Below are 16,228 nucleotides of genomic sequence, written 5' to 3' on the forward strand. Positions count from 1 at the left end.
CCATGTGTTGGCTTGCTGTCAACTATTGAAATTTCCTGGAAAAGGGCACATTCCAGGTCTCTGGATGCTAGTGGGCAGATCAGGGAAATGAAATTCAGCTGTGGTGGGACTAGTAGCAGCAGAAGAGGAAAGAGAGAACCCATTAAAGATGTGAGATTCTTTTTCTCTGCTGTCTATAAGGGTATATATTTGCCTTTTAGAAGAATTTAGTATTAAAGTCTCCATTCAAGAAAACTACTTGGAACAGTGTACATAGGAACGTTGAGGAGGAGTGAGACCTGGGAGGGTGAGGGTAATATGTTTTTCTGTCTGTAATGACGACACTGTGTTGTTTCTGTTTCTGTTAGGTATAGATTGCTTTGTTTTTTTTTTAAGCAGACAATACTGTGTCTGTCCAATGATGCTTTATTCCTGAGCTCTTCCCTGGGATGGTTCTTGCAGCATGTGACTCTTGTGTGAGTTATCCAGCTGCTAGGGCTGGGCTCAAGCTGGCAAATCCACTTCTGCTCTTTGTCCTGCTAGGAGAATCTCTCTGGCTGGACCTGAGCTCTTGCAAACCCCGTTGACTTCTGTGTAGTTTCACAGTGATATCTTGTTTAGAAAAAGTCTTGAAAGTAGTGTACAGCCCTGACTTGAGAAAATCCCAGAAAGGGTAAATTATTTACACATCGCATCAAATATCTGTGCTTCCACCAAAGACATAAAGCATAAATTTGATGACTGTATTTTTTAAAGTCAGTTCAGGACTGAAGTTCATTGCTAAGTTGCTTCACTGTCAATTTTGAGAGTTTTCTGCATTTTTTTGGTACTGCTGCTCCAGTAAGCCTATTTCAGAATGAATTTGTGTTTCTGAGGAGGCATGATCTACATGGCTGCTGTGGGAGGAAAGGAAGGGGATTATTTCTGGTAACTTCAATTTGTGTTTCCCCATGGAAAGGGCAATTTATGCAATTTGAGTAGCTTGTTTTGAATCCTCTTTGTTTAGTACTAAACTTTCTCTGGGAGCCAGATTTGGTTACTGCCTCTAAACCACATCTGATGGCATAGCTTTTGTAGAAATTACAAGTAGGAATGGTATTTATACAATTATACTTTGTAATTTTTTAATATGTATTTATATGTCTACATCATGTGAAGTCTAAAAGTATCATTCTTCTGAAGTAAAATTTTCTTACAGCAGTTTTCTCTTGCAGCTCTTTTCAAACCTGGCGTGAGATACAACTTTTCTCTGTATGGCTGCAAATCCATGGGATATCAGTTGTTGAAAAATGTAACTGGGTATATGAAAGAGCTGCGTAAGTGCACTTTTATCATCCAGGATCTCTGCAAAGTGAACTTAGTCTGTGTCTATTTTTAGCTCAGAAGAAGACTGAGACCAGAACCCCCATGCAGTACTCCTGACTTCTTTTTGTTCTCTGTGCACAAATGTAACACCTTTCTCCAGCCACTTCCATTTCCAAGCATATGCAATAACCCTGTGTCCTCCAGCTTGTGTGGTGGCACAGAGTGTCGCAGCAGTTCACAGCCATAATTTGAACCACATGACCATGTTCCCTTCTACACAAGAGGGGGCAACTTCTTTGATTCATTAAAGTAAACTTCCAAGCACATTTGGTACATCTCAGCAGATGTAAAAAGTATCCATAACAATTGTTTGAAATCACTTCTTAGATTTAAACTAGATCCTAGAGCACAGACTACTTTGAGAATAAGTACTTGAATTCTGTCCCACACCAGCCCTGTCTGAGTAACTGGCATTTGACTCAGTGCTGAGCTTTGCTGGCCTGAAGATGCATTAGTGTCTGAATGTGTTATTTTCCCAGGTATCTGGACATGACTTTACCCTTTAACACCACAGCTGTATTGTATTGTATTGTATTGTATTGTAACTACAGCACCCATTTCACTTTGAAGTTTAATGTGTTTTCTGCCTAGAAAACTGAGCTGCTGACATAATCCGAGTCCTTGGGAACAGTGTTGTTTATTTTATTGCTAAGGTTGAAGGTGAGGTTAAGGCAATTTTACCGGAAACTCAATTTTCAGCCATTTGTATCTCTGAAAAAATTCAGAAAGGTTTCCCAGAAGAGTTTTCCATGTGTGCTGTGAGCAGATCAGACAGAAGCTATAAAGTTATAAAGACTTTGAGAGAGTAAAAATGCACTGAACGTACAGAAGAAACTTAGGAACTGAGAAATGCACAAGAGCATAGACATTCTAAAACTTCAGATCTGCCTTTGGACAGATAACCATCAAGAGAAAAATGGATGCATTCTTAATTATTAATTCAGCCCTGCTGGATCAAAGCCAAATGTCAGACTAAGTCCTGACATTATGCATGACCAGATGCATTATCTGCTGTAACACTTTCAGTAGGCTTCAGGTATTGGAATAAGGACTTGTGTAAACTGCTAACAGTAGTTCTGTTAAGCTGAGATGGTAGGAATGTGGGTTTTTTTAGTTTTAAGACAAGCTATGAAGTCACAGAGTTAAAGCCTGTAAAAGCTAATACATATCCTCTGAGTGTTTATACAATCTTTTGGAGTTTGTTGCAGGAAGAAGGGTATTTATGTGTATGGGTCTGTAAGAAGGCTGACCAAAGATAATTTTTTCTTAGTAGCTAATACTGCAATAATTATTAGGAATTAGTCCAACATAGCTGTATTTTTGTAGCACTTCCTGCTAAATCTTTCACATTTACTTTACTGTGAGGAATCTTGAGGAAAAGGTTGGAAAATGCTAGCTCCAAAATAAAATTGATGAAATACTTACATGGTTTCAGCATTTTGAAAACTTGAAAAATTTCAGCAAATGATAAGGTAATTTCTTACTGGTTTCTTCCTTCGTAATTCTCCCTACAGCTCCAAAAACTGCACCAAATTTTATTGTTGAAGAAACTTCTTCAGATTCTATATTGGTAAAATGGGAAGACATTCCTATTGAAGAATGCCGAGGGTTTTTAAAAGGATATCTTCTTTCCTTTGCAAAAGGTGAAAAAGATGCTTTAAAGCCTAGACTTTCAGAATCAGGTATGTTAATTGTGTAGATTGCAACTTCCTTGCTTACGTATTTCTTTTTTTTTTTAATAAAATTTAATTTCGCTTTAATAAAAAAGATGCTTTAATAATAATTCAGTTGCACTACTCACTATTATAGTCAGCCCCTGATATGTGACAAAGGCGTTTAAAATAATGAGCTCCTTGTATGATTAGCCCAGTTGATTTTTAATATAAAGCAAAAGTTGGAGAGAGCCCTGTCTCACTGGGGCCTAAAGTAAGGCAGTGACTAAGTGGCAGTGTGTCATGCTGTCCTGTGCTCAGATACCCTCAGTAGATGAGGTGGGGAGGTTACATGGCTATATTTAATAGGGTATATCCTTTCAGTGCCTGTCCTGTCAGGACTGAAGCCTGACTCACATTTGTAAGAGGACAAGCAGGAGGGTAAGGAAATTAAATCAAATCTGCAGCAGAAGCACCACACTCCTGTGCTGTTTAGTGCTATGTAAGCAAGCAGCATTGCTGGGGTTCTTTATTTCAGTCTTCCTTTACATGGACTGTTCTTCTGTTTTCATCTGCTCTCTTCAACAAAGATTTGCTAAAGCTGAGGTTGTCTTTTTTAATCCTTTCTTACAAAGTTACACTTTTCTTACTGCTTCCAAACAAACAGGGAACCCAGAACTTAAAGTTAACAATATCACTGACTTAACAAAGAAGTCTATGAAAATACTTGATCTTCAAGGCAAAACAAGTTACCAGCTGGAACTACAAGCCTACACTGCTGGTGGGTTGAGCCCTCCAAACAGCCTCTATGTGGTGACAAAGGAGGACTGTAAGTTGATTATCCCTGTTCAGACATATCCCTGTCTTTAGCACAGGAGCTGTATGATATATATCAAGCTGTGCTTATTTTGCTGGGTTTTGGATTTTTTTCTGGTCCTGTAGGTGGTTTGGGCCTACAGTCTAATTATTCCCATTATTTAGTTGGTTATTTATAAATACAAAAATTGGAACAGCTCAGAGTGAGGGAAAGATCCTTTCCTATTACAGCTGCTTTGTAGTGCATGGTAATGTATGCTTTAAAAATAACTTCTGCTACTAAATATAATGGAGTCTGAGCTTAGTTTTCTCAGACAGCCAGTTGTTTTAGTCAGGTTTCCCATGATGGGTATCTGCTAATATATGGTAGGAAGAAAGACATTGTGGAAATACTTAGCAGTTTCAGAGTTGTAAACAGATGCTTTTCTGCTTTGAATTCAGTTTTATTGATCCCTTGACCAAAGCAAACACAGAAAGACAATTACAAAAAAAAAAAAAAAATACTTTGGAGATTGAGGAAAAAAGGTATTTCCTGTGGAAGTCTAAACACTAAAATACATGAAAAGTCAAGATTGAGGCATTTCTTATCAATGGAAGAAGGCAGTGGGGATGTTTGGAGCTAATGACCAGGGATTGTAAGCATTGTAAAACATATAAAAGACAATACTGTTTATGCAATTAACTGTTGGCCTAGAAGAGCCTTTACCAGAAACTTGGCCAGCTCAGGTAGCATGAAAGTGCAACGCCAGTGCTTAGTGAGAACAGAATCACAGTAGCAATGAGTTTTGTGCTGCACATGAAGCCTTTTGTAATAAATAATCAGAGAGAAATATCTGCTGATTCCTGTAGTTATCACTGAATCTGTCTATGGATGGACTTTTGCCCTTCCATCAAAGGGGAAGGGTGATGGTGTAGGTCACTGTTTGCAGACCACTGCACTAGCTGAGTTTAATGTAATGGTCTTTAATTGGAGATTTTAGAAAAGGCATAAAACTTGCTGGTAACTTTGGATATCTGTTTACTGTTTTTACTCTGTCTTATCCCCCAGCTGTAGGATTAATCATTGCAATTCTCATCCCTGTGGCAGTGGTGGTGCTGCTTGGAGTGTTGGCCAGCATCTTCTGCTACCGAAAGAGGGAATGGTAAATGCCTGCCTTGGGTTCTTATCTTCTCCTGGAAGTGTTTGCTTCAACACTAGGGTTTTCCATGATTTTAGTTACTCCTTGTTTTCTGTAAATACCCAAAGATGTTAGTGGGCTCTGTTTAAAGGTGGGTGGGTGGCAAAAGGTTGTGGAAGGTTGAGGGAGAAACTGAGTTGGAGAGAGGTCAGAGGGAGGAATGCAGAAAGTTTTTGCAGAAGCCTGTCTTCCAGTGAGCACCATTTATAAATAGTTCCCAAATGGAAATAAGCTGGTGACATACTGTAATTTGTGTGCCCTCTACAAACAAAGACGGACATACCATCTTCAGCTTTTAGTAAATGTGGCATATTAAATTCCCAACTTAAAAAAGGAAAGGTTGCTGTTTTTTCCATTATACTCAGTGAAAGTTCAACACACTAAATCTTTGCACCAGATGTCTTCAGTGTTCTGAGTTAAAGGGAAGCATCCTGACTCCTTTTGTGCATTCACAATCTGTTTCAGGCCTTGCAATCTTTATAATAGTTTATTCTTTCCTCTTTAAAGGATTAAAGAAACATTTTATCCAGAAATCCCGAATCCTGAGAACAGTAAGGCACTGCAGTTTCAGAGGAACATCTGTGAGGTAACCCTTATTTTAAATCTAGTATTTTAAGCCTCTGAAAGATAAAACAAGTTAGAGAATTCTTTTGCAAACTTTGACTCATCTGTTCCAATCGTAGAAAAAGCTCTGTGGCGGGGGAAACAAGCCAATTTACTGAGTAACTTCTGTCAGGTGCTATCTAGAGCTTTGTAGTTATTAATGTAGTTATTGTAATGTTTGAACTAGGAAAGGAGTGCTGCATTTCTCTTCTTCCAGCTAATGAGAAGTGTCAGTACCTGATAACAATAATGGAGTAACACACCCATTTTTGTCAAAGTGTTAGAAGAAGCAGAAAGTATGGAGATCTGCTATATCACATCCTCCTGGTAGATAAATGAGTTGGAGATAGACATAATATTTAAACAGCCTTCTGGAAGGAGTTATACAAAGACGAGATTTGAGGAGAGTCCTTGAATACTTACTGCAAGATCTCAAGTGTCTTTATTTTGCATAAAATACTTCTAACATTACTAGGAATTTGAGCCAGAAAATAATAAACACTGTTTTTTGAAGTTTTCTTAATGTATTGCCCTAGTGGCCCTGGGCTGAGTACATTCCACAAGCCACCAAACTGCTGTAATTTGGGCAAGTCGTTGCTTTCAGGTTTTCCAGATCTTTTAGCTTAGTGTCTCCCCCTTCTCCTTTTTCTCATTTCAGGGGAACAAGACACTTAAAACACTGGAAATGAACCCATGCACCCCCAACAGTGTTGAAGTGGTGGAAACACAGTCTACAGCTCCAAAGATTGAAGACACAGAGATGATGTCCCCAGCAGCAGAGACCACTGTGCCTGAAGATGGCTCTGAATCAGAAATGGAGAACCACGTTGTTGTGTCCTACTGCCCCCCTATCATTGAAGAGGAGATCTCAAATCCCCCTATAGATGAGCCTGGGGGGTCATCTCAGGTGGTTTACATTGACATCCAGTCAATGTATCAGCCTCGAATTAAACCAGAGGAGGAGCTAGAAATAGACTTAGTGACTACAGCAGGCTATAAGCCACAAATGCAGCTGTCTATCAGTGCTCTGAAAATAGAGGGTCATTCACCTGTGGAGGAAGAATTGGATAAAACTGCAGGTTACAGACCTCAAGCAAACACAAATGCCTGGAACATGGGCACTCCAGACTCTCCTGGATCTGTTGAAAGCAACAATGAAAATGCATCTTTTGGGAGCCCGTGTTCAATTAATTCCCGACAGTTTCTGCTTCCCCCAAAAGATGATGAAGACTCTCCTAAACCCATTAACACAGGGTGGTCCTTCACAAATTTTTTTCAGAACAAACCAAATGATTAACAGTGAGTCCTCATTGCATGTGAACCTGCCTTCTGAATAAGCTTTTATTCCTGATGTTATCAAGAAAGGAAGAAGAAAAGTGCAAAAGGCATGAATTACTCTTGGAGACAGTCAGCAGAAGTTCTAGTGAGCTGAATGTTACCATGTTTAAGTTAGTCAAAGTGTTAATATTCCATTGTAATAGAGGCTGAGAGGCCAAAAATATAGCAATTTAGTTATTACTCTAGTAAAATATATTGGATGTAAGGGGTTTTGAATTTACAACCCCTGATAATTATAGTCAAAGAACTCTGCCTGCCTTTACATAGTGCTCCAAGATTAACGTGATCTCATGCAATTTTTAACTTGGAAAGATTGCTTTGCTTTGTTGTAGTTGTTCTCAACCATGCAGACTCAAATGATGCAGTGCCAACAGATTTCCTTACTGAAGGTTTAATTTATAGCAAATCTCAGCCTAAGACACGGAAACAATGTGGTGGGAAACTGTTGAGATCTTTTACCTAAAACAAAGAACAAATGAGAGTGCTGTTTTTTTTTTCTACTCCTGTATGGAAGGTTATTGTCACTGTTTAACACTTACGAAGCAATGGCCATTCAAATCTGTTGCTTTTTAACTAGACACTAATTTCTGTACCTACTGTACAATGTTTATTAAATGTTTGACTCAGGGGTACAAGCTTGGGGAAAAGAAGTATAACACTGATTGAAACCTCAACAAGAACTGCATAAAGTTTAAAACTTCATTTTTAAAAAAAAAAACAAACTTAGAATGCTCTATATTTTTTCTATCTTTTGGTTAAAGAGTTAATCTTTCCTAATGTATTGCACTAATACATTTTGTATTTCATAGCTTCTGCTCCAAATGTCCTGCTTTGAAGTGGTACAGTAGTCCATTCACCCTCAGTGTTCAGCAGTCTTTGCACTATGCAGTAATGTAAGCCATGGGGAAATCTCTGTCTACTCACCTTAGCTGCTGAAGCAGTTTGGCACATGAAATTAGAGGTAGTAGGATTAGTTCCTTGAGAAGATATTGCTCTTTGGATGATCTTTATTCTAATAGCTTTGTATTACCTGCTGCCTAGCTGATCTTTGGTGTCTACCCAACAGGACTTTCTATATAAATCCTGCCTGGGAGTACCAGGTAGGATTTCTCTCGTGGCAGGGAGAAACCCAGGGAGGTTTTAGTGCCGCTAAGTCTACCTCTCCTTTACCAGATATGTGATGCAAAGAAAGCTTAAATGATGTACATTTGTGTGCTTAAAGGAGTGTTTAGAACAATCATCTTTTAAAATGCTTTTTTCTCGTGTGCATCTCTAGACAACTGTAACATTTCACTGTGTAAATTTCAGGCTGTGGCATACATGAATTTCACTAGCTCACAGGAGAAACTTTTGAGAAACTTACCTGTTTCTTGCTGTGAAACAGTGGAGAGGCATCAGGTGTTAAAACAGCTTGATCAAAAAGGTCTCCATAAAGTCCTAACCAATTTTTTTTAAATCTTCATTTCCTTATATACTTTGTGTTTTGTTTGGGGTTTGGTTTTGCTGGTTTTGGTTTGGCTTTTTTTTTTTTATAACTAAGATATGGGAATGGTTTTCTAAACAAAACAAATAAGGAGACTGAATTGGCTGGGCTGCTAGTTGTAAAGGTATGAAAGTAGACCAAGAAGATGACTTACCTTGACAGACATTTGGTCTCCAAACTACGTGATCTGACCATGAAAATGAAACCAAGCTTAAGGTTAAACCTAATCACAGCAGTGGGTGGTTCAGTTCAGAGGCTGGCGTGTCTCTGCCACCTCCATAGAATGAAAGTGCAGAGGTATTTCAAAACTGATATAAAGGCAAAGCACTAAATAGTTAGCATAATAGGTAACAACTTCCTGTGTGTGCCTCCTGGAAGAGTGAACTGTGAAGAGGTGAAAAACAGATTAGTCTGCAGGCCTGGCAGAATGCAAGGTGTCTCTGAAAGAACAGAAAGTGCTCATAGAATTAATTTGTTGAGTCTTTGAATTAGCAGGACTACGTGTGAAAAGACAGGCAGTGCAAAGAGCTGACATCCATTTGTGACCAGCACAAGGGAAGTGTCATAGCCTATAGAACATTAAACTAACACATGAAAGGAAGCAGTTAAGGCCTTTGTGATTGATAGCTGGGAGGAGGCTAAATCCTAATAGTAACAACTGTTTTTCATAATAAATCTTAAAGTATTTCTTTTCACTAGTGTAGATGTGGCTTAATGTGTCCATCTCCTAAGTGAATTTTAGCTTGTGCTATTTGCTTTTAATTGAAAGCAGATGATGTCATGGACAGTGTCTATGGGTAGTGGTTTGGGGTTTTTTTATAAAGCAGTTTTTCAGTGCAGAGGAGCAGTCAGTATTGTATGGTGATCCAAATGAAAAAAGAAACCACTTCTCTAGCAGAAGAGCTGACTGTGAAGAATAACAGCTGTTGAATAACTTTTCATATGGCTGTGTATTGCAAGAAACAAATCAATCTGCAGTTTGAGGGTACTAGCAATTTCGAATTTGGAGACAGAATTTAATTTGATTTGGAAATCAGGGCAGCTGCAGAGAACACAGAGCTCACAGGAAGCAGTTAGGAGCATTCCCAGTGTTCACATGGTGAATCACTTACACATAAGCATCACATACTCAGGTTTCCCAGTGTGCTTCTCTTCCTATTCAGTAAAGACAACAACATTTTAACTTGCTTCATTTCTTACTGATTATGTGAGGAAAAGCTCCACAAATACATGTTCTGCCTCAATGTTGATGTTATAAACTCCCTCTTATCTAATTATTAATCTCTTTTTTATTCCCTTTTTTTTTTTTTTTTTTTTTTTCTTCTTCATTCTTGACTATATACCTGGTGTTCTGACTTTCAGGATGCAGGTCAGAGAGTTCCTGTTCACAGCAATGACTTCAGTAACAGAAGAATGGGGCAGATGTGGGGAGAGACACAGGCATGTGCAGTATCTGTAGCATCATTGTTGCTTACTGATGCTGAGCCAGTGAGCAGTTGTTACTCCAGCACTTGAAAGTTCAGCTGCTTCACCCCTGTGGTTTCCTCTGAGCCTATCCAGTGCTGCCTTTCAAATGCCTATCTTGGATCTTCAGCAATGAATTCAGATGCTAAGGGAGAGTTGGTGTGCTAATGTGATCAGCCACCCCTAGGTGCATGGAGCAGTAGGGGTGGATGACAAGGACAGTCGGGGGACAGACTTGCTTTCTAAGCACAAGTGCCATGTTAAACCAGTGAAGCATCTTTATGAATGTCTTTGAACCAAACACTCTTTCAAAGCATGGTGCTCTTTCATAGCCTCTAAATGCTTTGATAACATTTGTAAGCTTCAGAGGGGATCAGATTCTTTGTACTAGTGCCTTCTAGCTACCTGATGAACTTTTTCGGACAACTTTTTTTCTGAAAAATATCTTAGGAATCCTAAAGTTTAAACTGCATTTCCTTACCATCATTTTGTGAAAGATCTTATCCTTCATTGAACTTTTAGTTCCTTTGGCTTTTTACTTCATTTTTTAGGAGAGTAGAAAGTGCAGCTTAAAAATAAAAATTAAAAAAACCAAACAAAAAACCAAAACCCAACAGCTTCCAGAAGGGATATGACCAGAAGGGATTGGGTCCAAGTCACTGTCATGCCTAACTCAATGCTTCAGGCCTCCAGGATCATTGTTCAGAGATGTAGGGTATTAATGCCAAGCAGTTGCTTTCTGAAGAAAGTCATCAGTTTTGCTGCTTCTTATTTTTGAGCCATGCCTGTCATATGTGACGATTTAAGTTTTGCAATGGGTTTTTGTACTGTTCACTGTATGTGTGGAACATCAGTCACATTTGATGTATCATTGTGCACTCTCCTATTATTTTTGTTTTTCTGATGTGCACGAAATCTGGGATCTCAGGCTTGTGTGTTAGATTTTGGGATGGTAGATCTGCATGTGATATACCTCACAGAACTACTAATTAATATATCAACAAAATAGTAAGTATTACAGGCAGGCAGTGAATTACCTCCCCTGCTATGCAGTGGCTGTACAGGCAGACCTAGAACCTGATAACTGATATTTGCTGTCTTTATTATCTCTAGTTGCTGCTTTCATGGGTAAACCATTTCCAAAGGGAGCCAGTTGCTGTGTTAGTTGTCGTGGCACAATTGCAGATGCGCCGTGTTTCTTCATCTTTGGTTTATGCGAGGGACCAGAACTTTCTTTTGCTAGGAACATGGCAGCAGCACACTCCTGCTGACCTCGAGCTTTAGGCTGCTCTGAAGAGACATTTTCAAGCCACCTTTTTTGTTGCTGATAGGTTCAGCTGGGTAAAGCTTAGTGCTGTGGTGTTTCCTGTGATCTTGTCCTCCAGGACACTCAATTGAACATGAATAGGAGCAAAAATGAAAGCGACTGGGTTCACTGGAGAGAGAAGGTGTTTAGACATCACTCTGAAAAGGCAGTGATAAATGGTGTACTCTACTTTAAAATAAATACTGCTTTGTAAATAGAATACTTTTATCCCTACAAGTAGATAGAAATACAGTAAAGGAATTTGAAATATATAATAAAAATGTAACATTTAGAGAATGATTTTGCTAACAAGGTTCAGTGTACCATAAATCTGTGAAGAGCTTCCCATGTAAATAGCATCTTCTGTTCTGCCACAGACTTTGATGAAGACTTCAGTGCAAATGACATGTAATATTTATAATACCAAGTCCTAACCCTTTATGCACACATGTGCTTACATCATCATGTGCCTAGGTGCATATGGCAGAGAAAGTCAGCTTGCAATTGCCAAAGTGATTTTTTTTTTTGTCCTGTACATGATTATATACCTTCTGAGACAGTTTTGTCTTAGAGGAAGCACCTGCCATCTTGTGCTCCTCCCAACACACTTTGCAACACCTGTGGTGCTGTGCATTAAATGGTGCCTGCCCTGCGTGGCCAGTGCTCAGAGATGCTGTTGGCAGTTCACAGTATTTGTTGGTTTTTTTCCCTTGCCTTTTCCTTAGCCAGACTGGAAACACAGTCCCAGACCCCAAATGCTAGACAAGGATTCAGAAATGTTGGAGTGCTTAATTCCCTTATGTTTAAGCCTGTCTTAGATATCTCATTAGAAGCTGGAAAACAGTTTCTTCCACCACAATTTTCTTTCCCCTCCCCCATTGATATAACTCTGGATTTTCCCCAGTGTTTCTAACATAGCCAGTGTTTGTTTCCTTTTTGCATGTTATACAAACAGACCTCAGATGATATTGGCAGGCTTTCTGTAACTTTATAAATTGTCCCAGGGTGTGTGACAATACTTCTCCCCCACAAAAATATCTATTAATTCTTTCTGCTTTAACAATGAAAAAAAATATCTCCAGAGGACTTTTGGGTTTTGAGGGGCAGGGTATGCTGGTCTGATGGTAGGGTGTTTCATGAGAGAATGGGGTTGATCCCTCTCCAGTCTCACCCTCTTCTTGCAACAGCACTGTCCAGGTGACTTTGTGGTGCACCAGAGCAGATGAAATCCTTGGTTTTCAACATATACCTAACAAAATCTCTGTGACAGTCCCAAATCTGCATTTTGACTGAAAGCAAGCTTCAGTGGATGTGTATGCACAACTTCCACTAGAAGGCTCAATACCTTTGCAGCTCACTTGTTGTGCAAAAGGTAATGAGTAAAACTAACCCAGGAACAAAGCAAAAAGTGAAATTTTCTTATTTTCATTACTTGGATGAAGAAAAATTTTTAAAAAATAGCTCAAGCAGGGCAAAGTAAAATAGAAAGGCCACACTATTTAGTAGTAATACAATAAAAAAAAGAATCCTTGAACATCACTCTGTCAATGTTTCCTTAACGTGGTTCAAGAATGGCTTTGGATGAACAACATTTTACATTTGATAGTGTGTCAAAAGTTTGTAAAGCTGGGGATAACAAAAAGAGAAGACAACTGAATCAGCTCATGTCTGAAATCGTACTTGAAGGTAACAGTAATTCGAACTTTGAGCCAGTTGTGGCACACAAAACATCAGAACTGGTGGAATCATACAGGTCACCTGAAAAAAACACACAACATTGTACTATAATGCTGTAACTTTAAAACATATACTGTGAATAGGTTCAATGGGTTTTTTTAGCTCTTTTTATACCATGTTTTTTACAGCATAAAATAATTTGCTTAGAGATGTTTTTTATGTTCTGTTTTTATGAATATTTTAATGGATTTTTGTTTAATACTAGCGAAAGTGTTCTTTGCCAATATGACATAGTCATCTATGGAAGTTAATTCTGAGAATAAATCAGTAGATCAAGCTGAAAGAATAGTCTTCGTAACACACTAAATCTACTTAGTCATTCAACATATTTTTGTTGCTGAATGATACTGAAATTTTCCAGCTTCCAAATCTGCTATAGAAAAATTACTTCTTTCATGATTTTAGCAAAATCATCACAAGGCACTTTAATGAAGCTGTAGCATGCCAAGTAAAATACTGATTCAACAAAGTGTATCAATATGAAAATTTATCATCTAAGCAGTTAAACAAATGCATGCTTAAAAAAGGAAGCATGGGATCATGTTGGGGATATAATATTTCAGTGTGGCAGTTGACATTTAAGACTAACCTAACACTAAGATACAACTTTTCATACATTTTAAACCTAGTTTGCTTGCTTGATGTAACTCCTATTGTATTGCTTGGGTGTCTAAAAGTAAGCATGTGTTTAACAATTTTGCCATAGTATTGCCATGAAATTTAATAAATATATTTTCTTACACTCTTATATGTCTTCATATTCTTTGCTTTCCTAGTTATTTTTTAAGAGTTAGATTCTGCTCATGCCCCTGTACAAACAGAATTATTTGCATTTTGTGCCAGAGTAAATAACCACAGGATCTGGCAAGCACAGCCTTGGCTTCCAGATATGCAGAGTGGGTAGTAACAGATCCTCCCCGAGCGGCGTCTCCTCAGCTCACCAGAGCCCAGCATGTCCAAGCCCACTGAAGCCCTCCTGTTCTGCTGCACAGTGCAGTGACAGGAAAAAGTCCAGGTCACTTACCCGTGTCCTCCTGTGACTCTAGCACAGCTGGGTTTGGTATGTGATCCCCTGCACGCCTGGGCTGAGGCTGTGCAGACATCAGCCCTGCAGGCTCTGACGGGGACCATCCCTGTGCCAGGATGGGGTCGTGCTGGCAGGGTGAAGGGACCCAGGCTGTGCACTGTGGGGTTGGTTTGGGGCTTTCTCAGCGTGTTTTAGGGGACCTGGGATGACCCACCAAGGTGGTAGTTGTAACATGGGTCTTATGTTTGAGGCAATTTGTGTCTTGTCGTTTTGGTGTTTTCGTGACAGCCAAAGAATTTTGTGGCTCATCTAACCCACAGCACCTTGTGAATGACACCTGAACTTAGCAATGTGTATAATGACAGATGCTGCATCACAGCACATCACATGAAACCATCATGGCATGATAGTATTGTGCTCTCTCCATCGCTTTGGAGGCATCCTTGAAAGTCAAGAGTCCATTCCTTGCCTCATGATAGCAGATGGTGCAGCTTGATGTGACAGCAACTAGGCAGTGCAGGAACTCCTCTGAGCTGGGAGGTGTGGGATTAAGGTCTTTCAGTAGCACTGAAGAGTACTGCTCTGAAAAGACTGAAACACTTAGAACTGTGGAAATGAGGGAAGGCTTAATTGTTCCAAAAGTGAAACCCACAGCTGCCCTCTCCAGCCCTGCTACTACTCTGGTCAGAGCAGGGACACAGGGAAAAGTTCTAGACAGGTCTCACTGTGTTTCAGGTCTGAAAGATCTAACAGGATGGTAGCTTTGCAATATCTTCTGAAGATATTGCAAGTGTTCAGATATAGCTCATTCAATCCTTGTCTAAACCAGGCTAATCCAGTTGGGCTGGGTATGTAGCACAGCTCCTGGCACCTGGAATGAGTAGAGATGTGATCATGATGGAGATACTCACACATCAGTAGCAGCAGATGACCATGAAAACAGGAGGTTTTTCTGCAGGGACCATGAACTGTCCCAGGTGCCACTATCACAAAGAGGGTGGAGAGAGGGAGTCAAATCATCCATGTTCTCTGTTCCACACCGTTCCAGCACACATCCTTATCTTCTGTTTGACTCTACCTGTGCTGCTAGTGCTGGTTGCTCCCAACATGCCACTGGCAAATCCTCTGGATTTGCAAACACTGAAAGTTTTTCTCAACACATAAACATAGCTTAAAGCCTCTCTGTATGAAACATTTGTTAGCTATGAAAAGAAATCTGTGTTTTGGTAAGAACAATCAGTTCAAATTAAATCTGCCTACACATGATGATAAATTGGTGATTTCATTTTTGAATTCTGCTTTGCTGACACCAAAACTAGAAACTGTAGAGAAGAAAAAAATTAAATGGTAAAGAAAATATTAGATATTGCTCCTCCCATGTTTTCAAAAGACAGAAAAATTTAGGAAAGTTCCACCATGCCCACAAAAAGTGATGATGTAGGCTGCTACTACTGCCAATAGAAACTATTTAAGAGTCTGCAAAACAAAAAATTAGGGTAGAAAGCTGCTGCTTCGTGAGACAGAGCATGGGACTCTGCAGCTCCATTTCTTCCACAATTCTCCATACCTCTCAGTAACAAAAAGTGCTGGAAAACATGGCCTGTGGGGATGGTGTTGAAAGAGCTGGCACAGTTGTTTTCCTAGAAAGAAAGACTGAGGGAAGATTTAAAAAGAAAGAGCAGGGGAAGAGGAACAATGTCATCTTTGTCTTAGTGCACAATGAACAAAGAAAATTGCCGTGACAGTGAATGGATGTTCAAAAGAAATGAGGGCAGTCGGTCACAGCGCTGCCAGGCAGCCTCCATCACACGGGGCTTGACAAGAGGGCACTCACAGATGAGCGAGTCCTGACCACAGGGACAGAAAGCCAGGACCTTGCAGAGCTGCTGTGACCACAGGTGCTGGCACCAGGCTCTTACTATGAGTGCAGGATCAAGGGCACAACACCCCTTGCCCCACTGTGCCCACAGTGACTCAAACCAATGAAAAAATTGAGTGGGAGAGAGCTGGGGAAGGGAGCCCCCCCCTCCCCACCCACACCACCCAAGAAATAAAATGGTGATAAAAGATGTATGTGCCTGATGGGATGTGGCTGTTGCTCTTCCTGAGGAAACCACTGACTGTACCTTATGTAGTTCTTTACAGTGAGATTTGCCCCATGAGGGGTGATGCTGTCATGGAGGGAGCTGAACGTGCAGAACTGGAACAATACCTTTCCCACCCAGTTTACTTTGCTGTGCAGATAGAATGACAACTTTTTCTCAGAAGGAAAGCCTGGTT

The 16,228-nt window shown here is 39.8% G+C and overlaps 1 protein-coding gene across 4 annotated transcripts in view; it reads left to right on the forward strand.

The window, feature by feature from the left end:
- The window catches only part of LIFR (LIF receptor subunit alpha), an 86,695-nt gene extending 73,026 nt beyond the window's left edge, over positions 1-13,669 (forward strand). For all 4 annotated transcript variants that reach the window (XM_056513532.1, XM_056513531.1, XM_056513530.1 and 1 more), the window contains 6 exons: positions 1,194-1,295; positions 2,859-3,026; positions 3,664-3,825; positions 4,861-4,954; positions 5,498-5,576; positions 6,252-13,669. In XM_056513532.1, coding sequence (XP_056369507.1) covers positions 1,194-1,295; positions 2,859-3,026; positions 3,664-3,825; positions 4,861-4,954; positions 5,498-5,576; positions 6,252-6,890 — 1,244 coding nt within the window. In that variant the 3' untranslated portion in view covers positions 6,891-13,669. The remainder of the gene's footprint in view (positions 1-1,193; positions 1,296-2,858; positions 3,027-3,663; positions 3,826-4,860; positions 4,955-5,497; positions 5,577-6,251) is intronic.
- The last annotated feature ends 2,559 nt before the right edge of the window (positions 13,670-16,228 follow it).

The sequence above is a fragment of the Oenanthe melanoleuca genome, chromosome Z (genome assembly GCF_029582105.1).
Source record: "Oenanthe melanoleuca isolate GR-GAL-2019-014 chromosome Z, OMel1.0, whole genome shotgun sequence".
In the NCBI taxonomy this organism is placed as follows: domain Eukaryota; kingdom Metazoa; phylum Chordata; class Aves; order Passeriformes; family Muscicapidae; genus Oenanthe; species Oenanthe melanoleuca.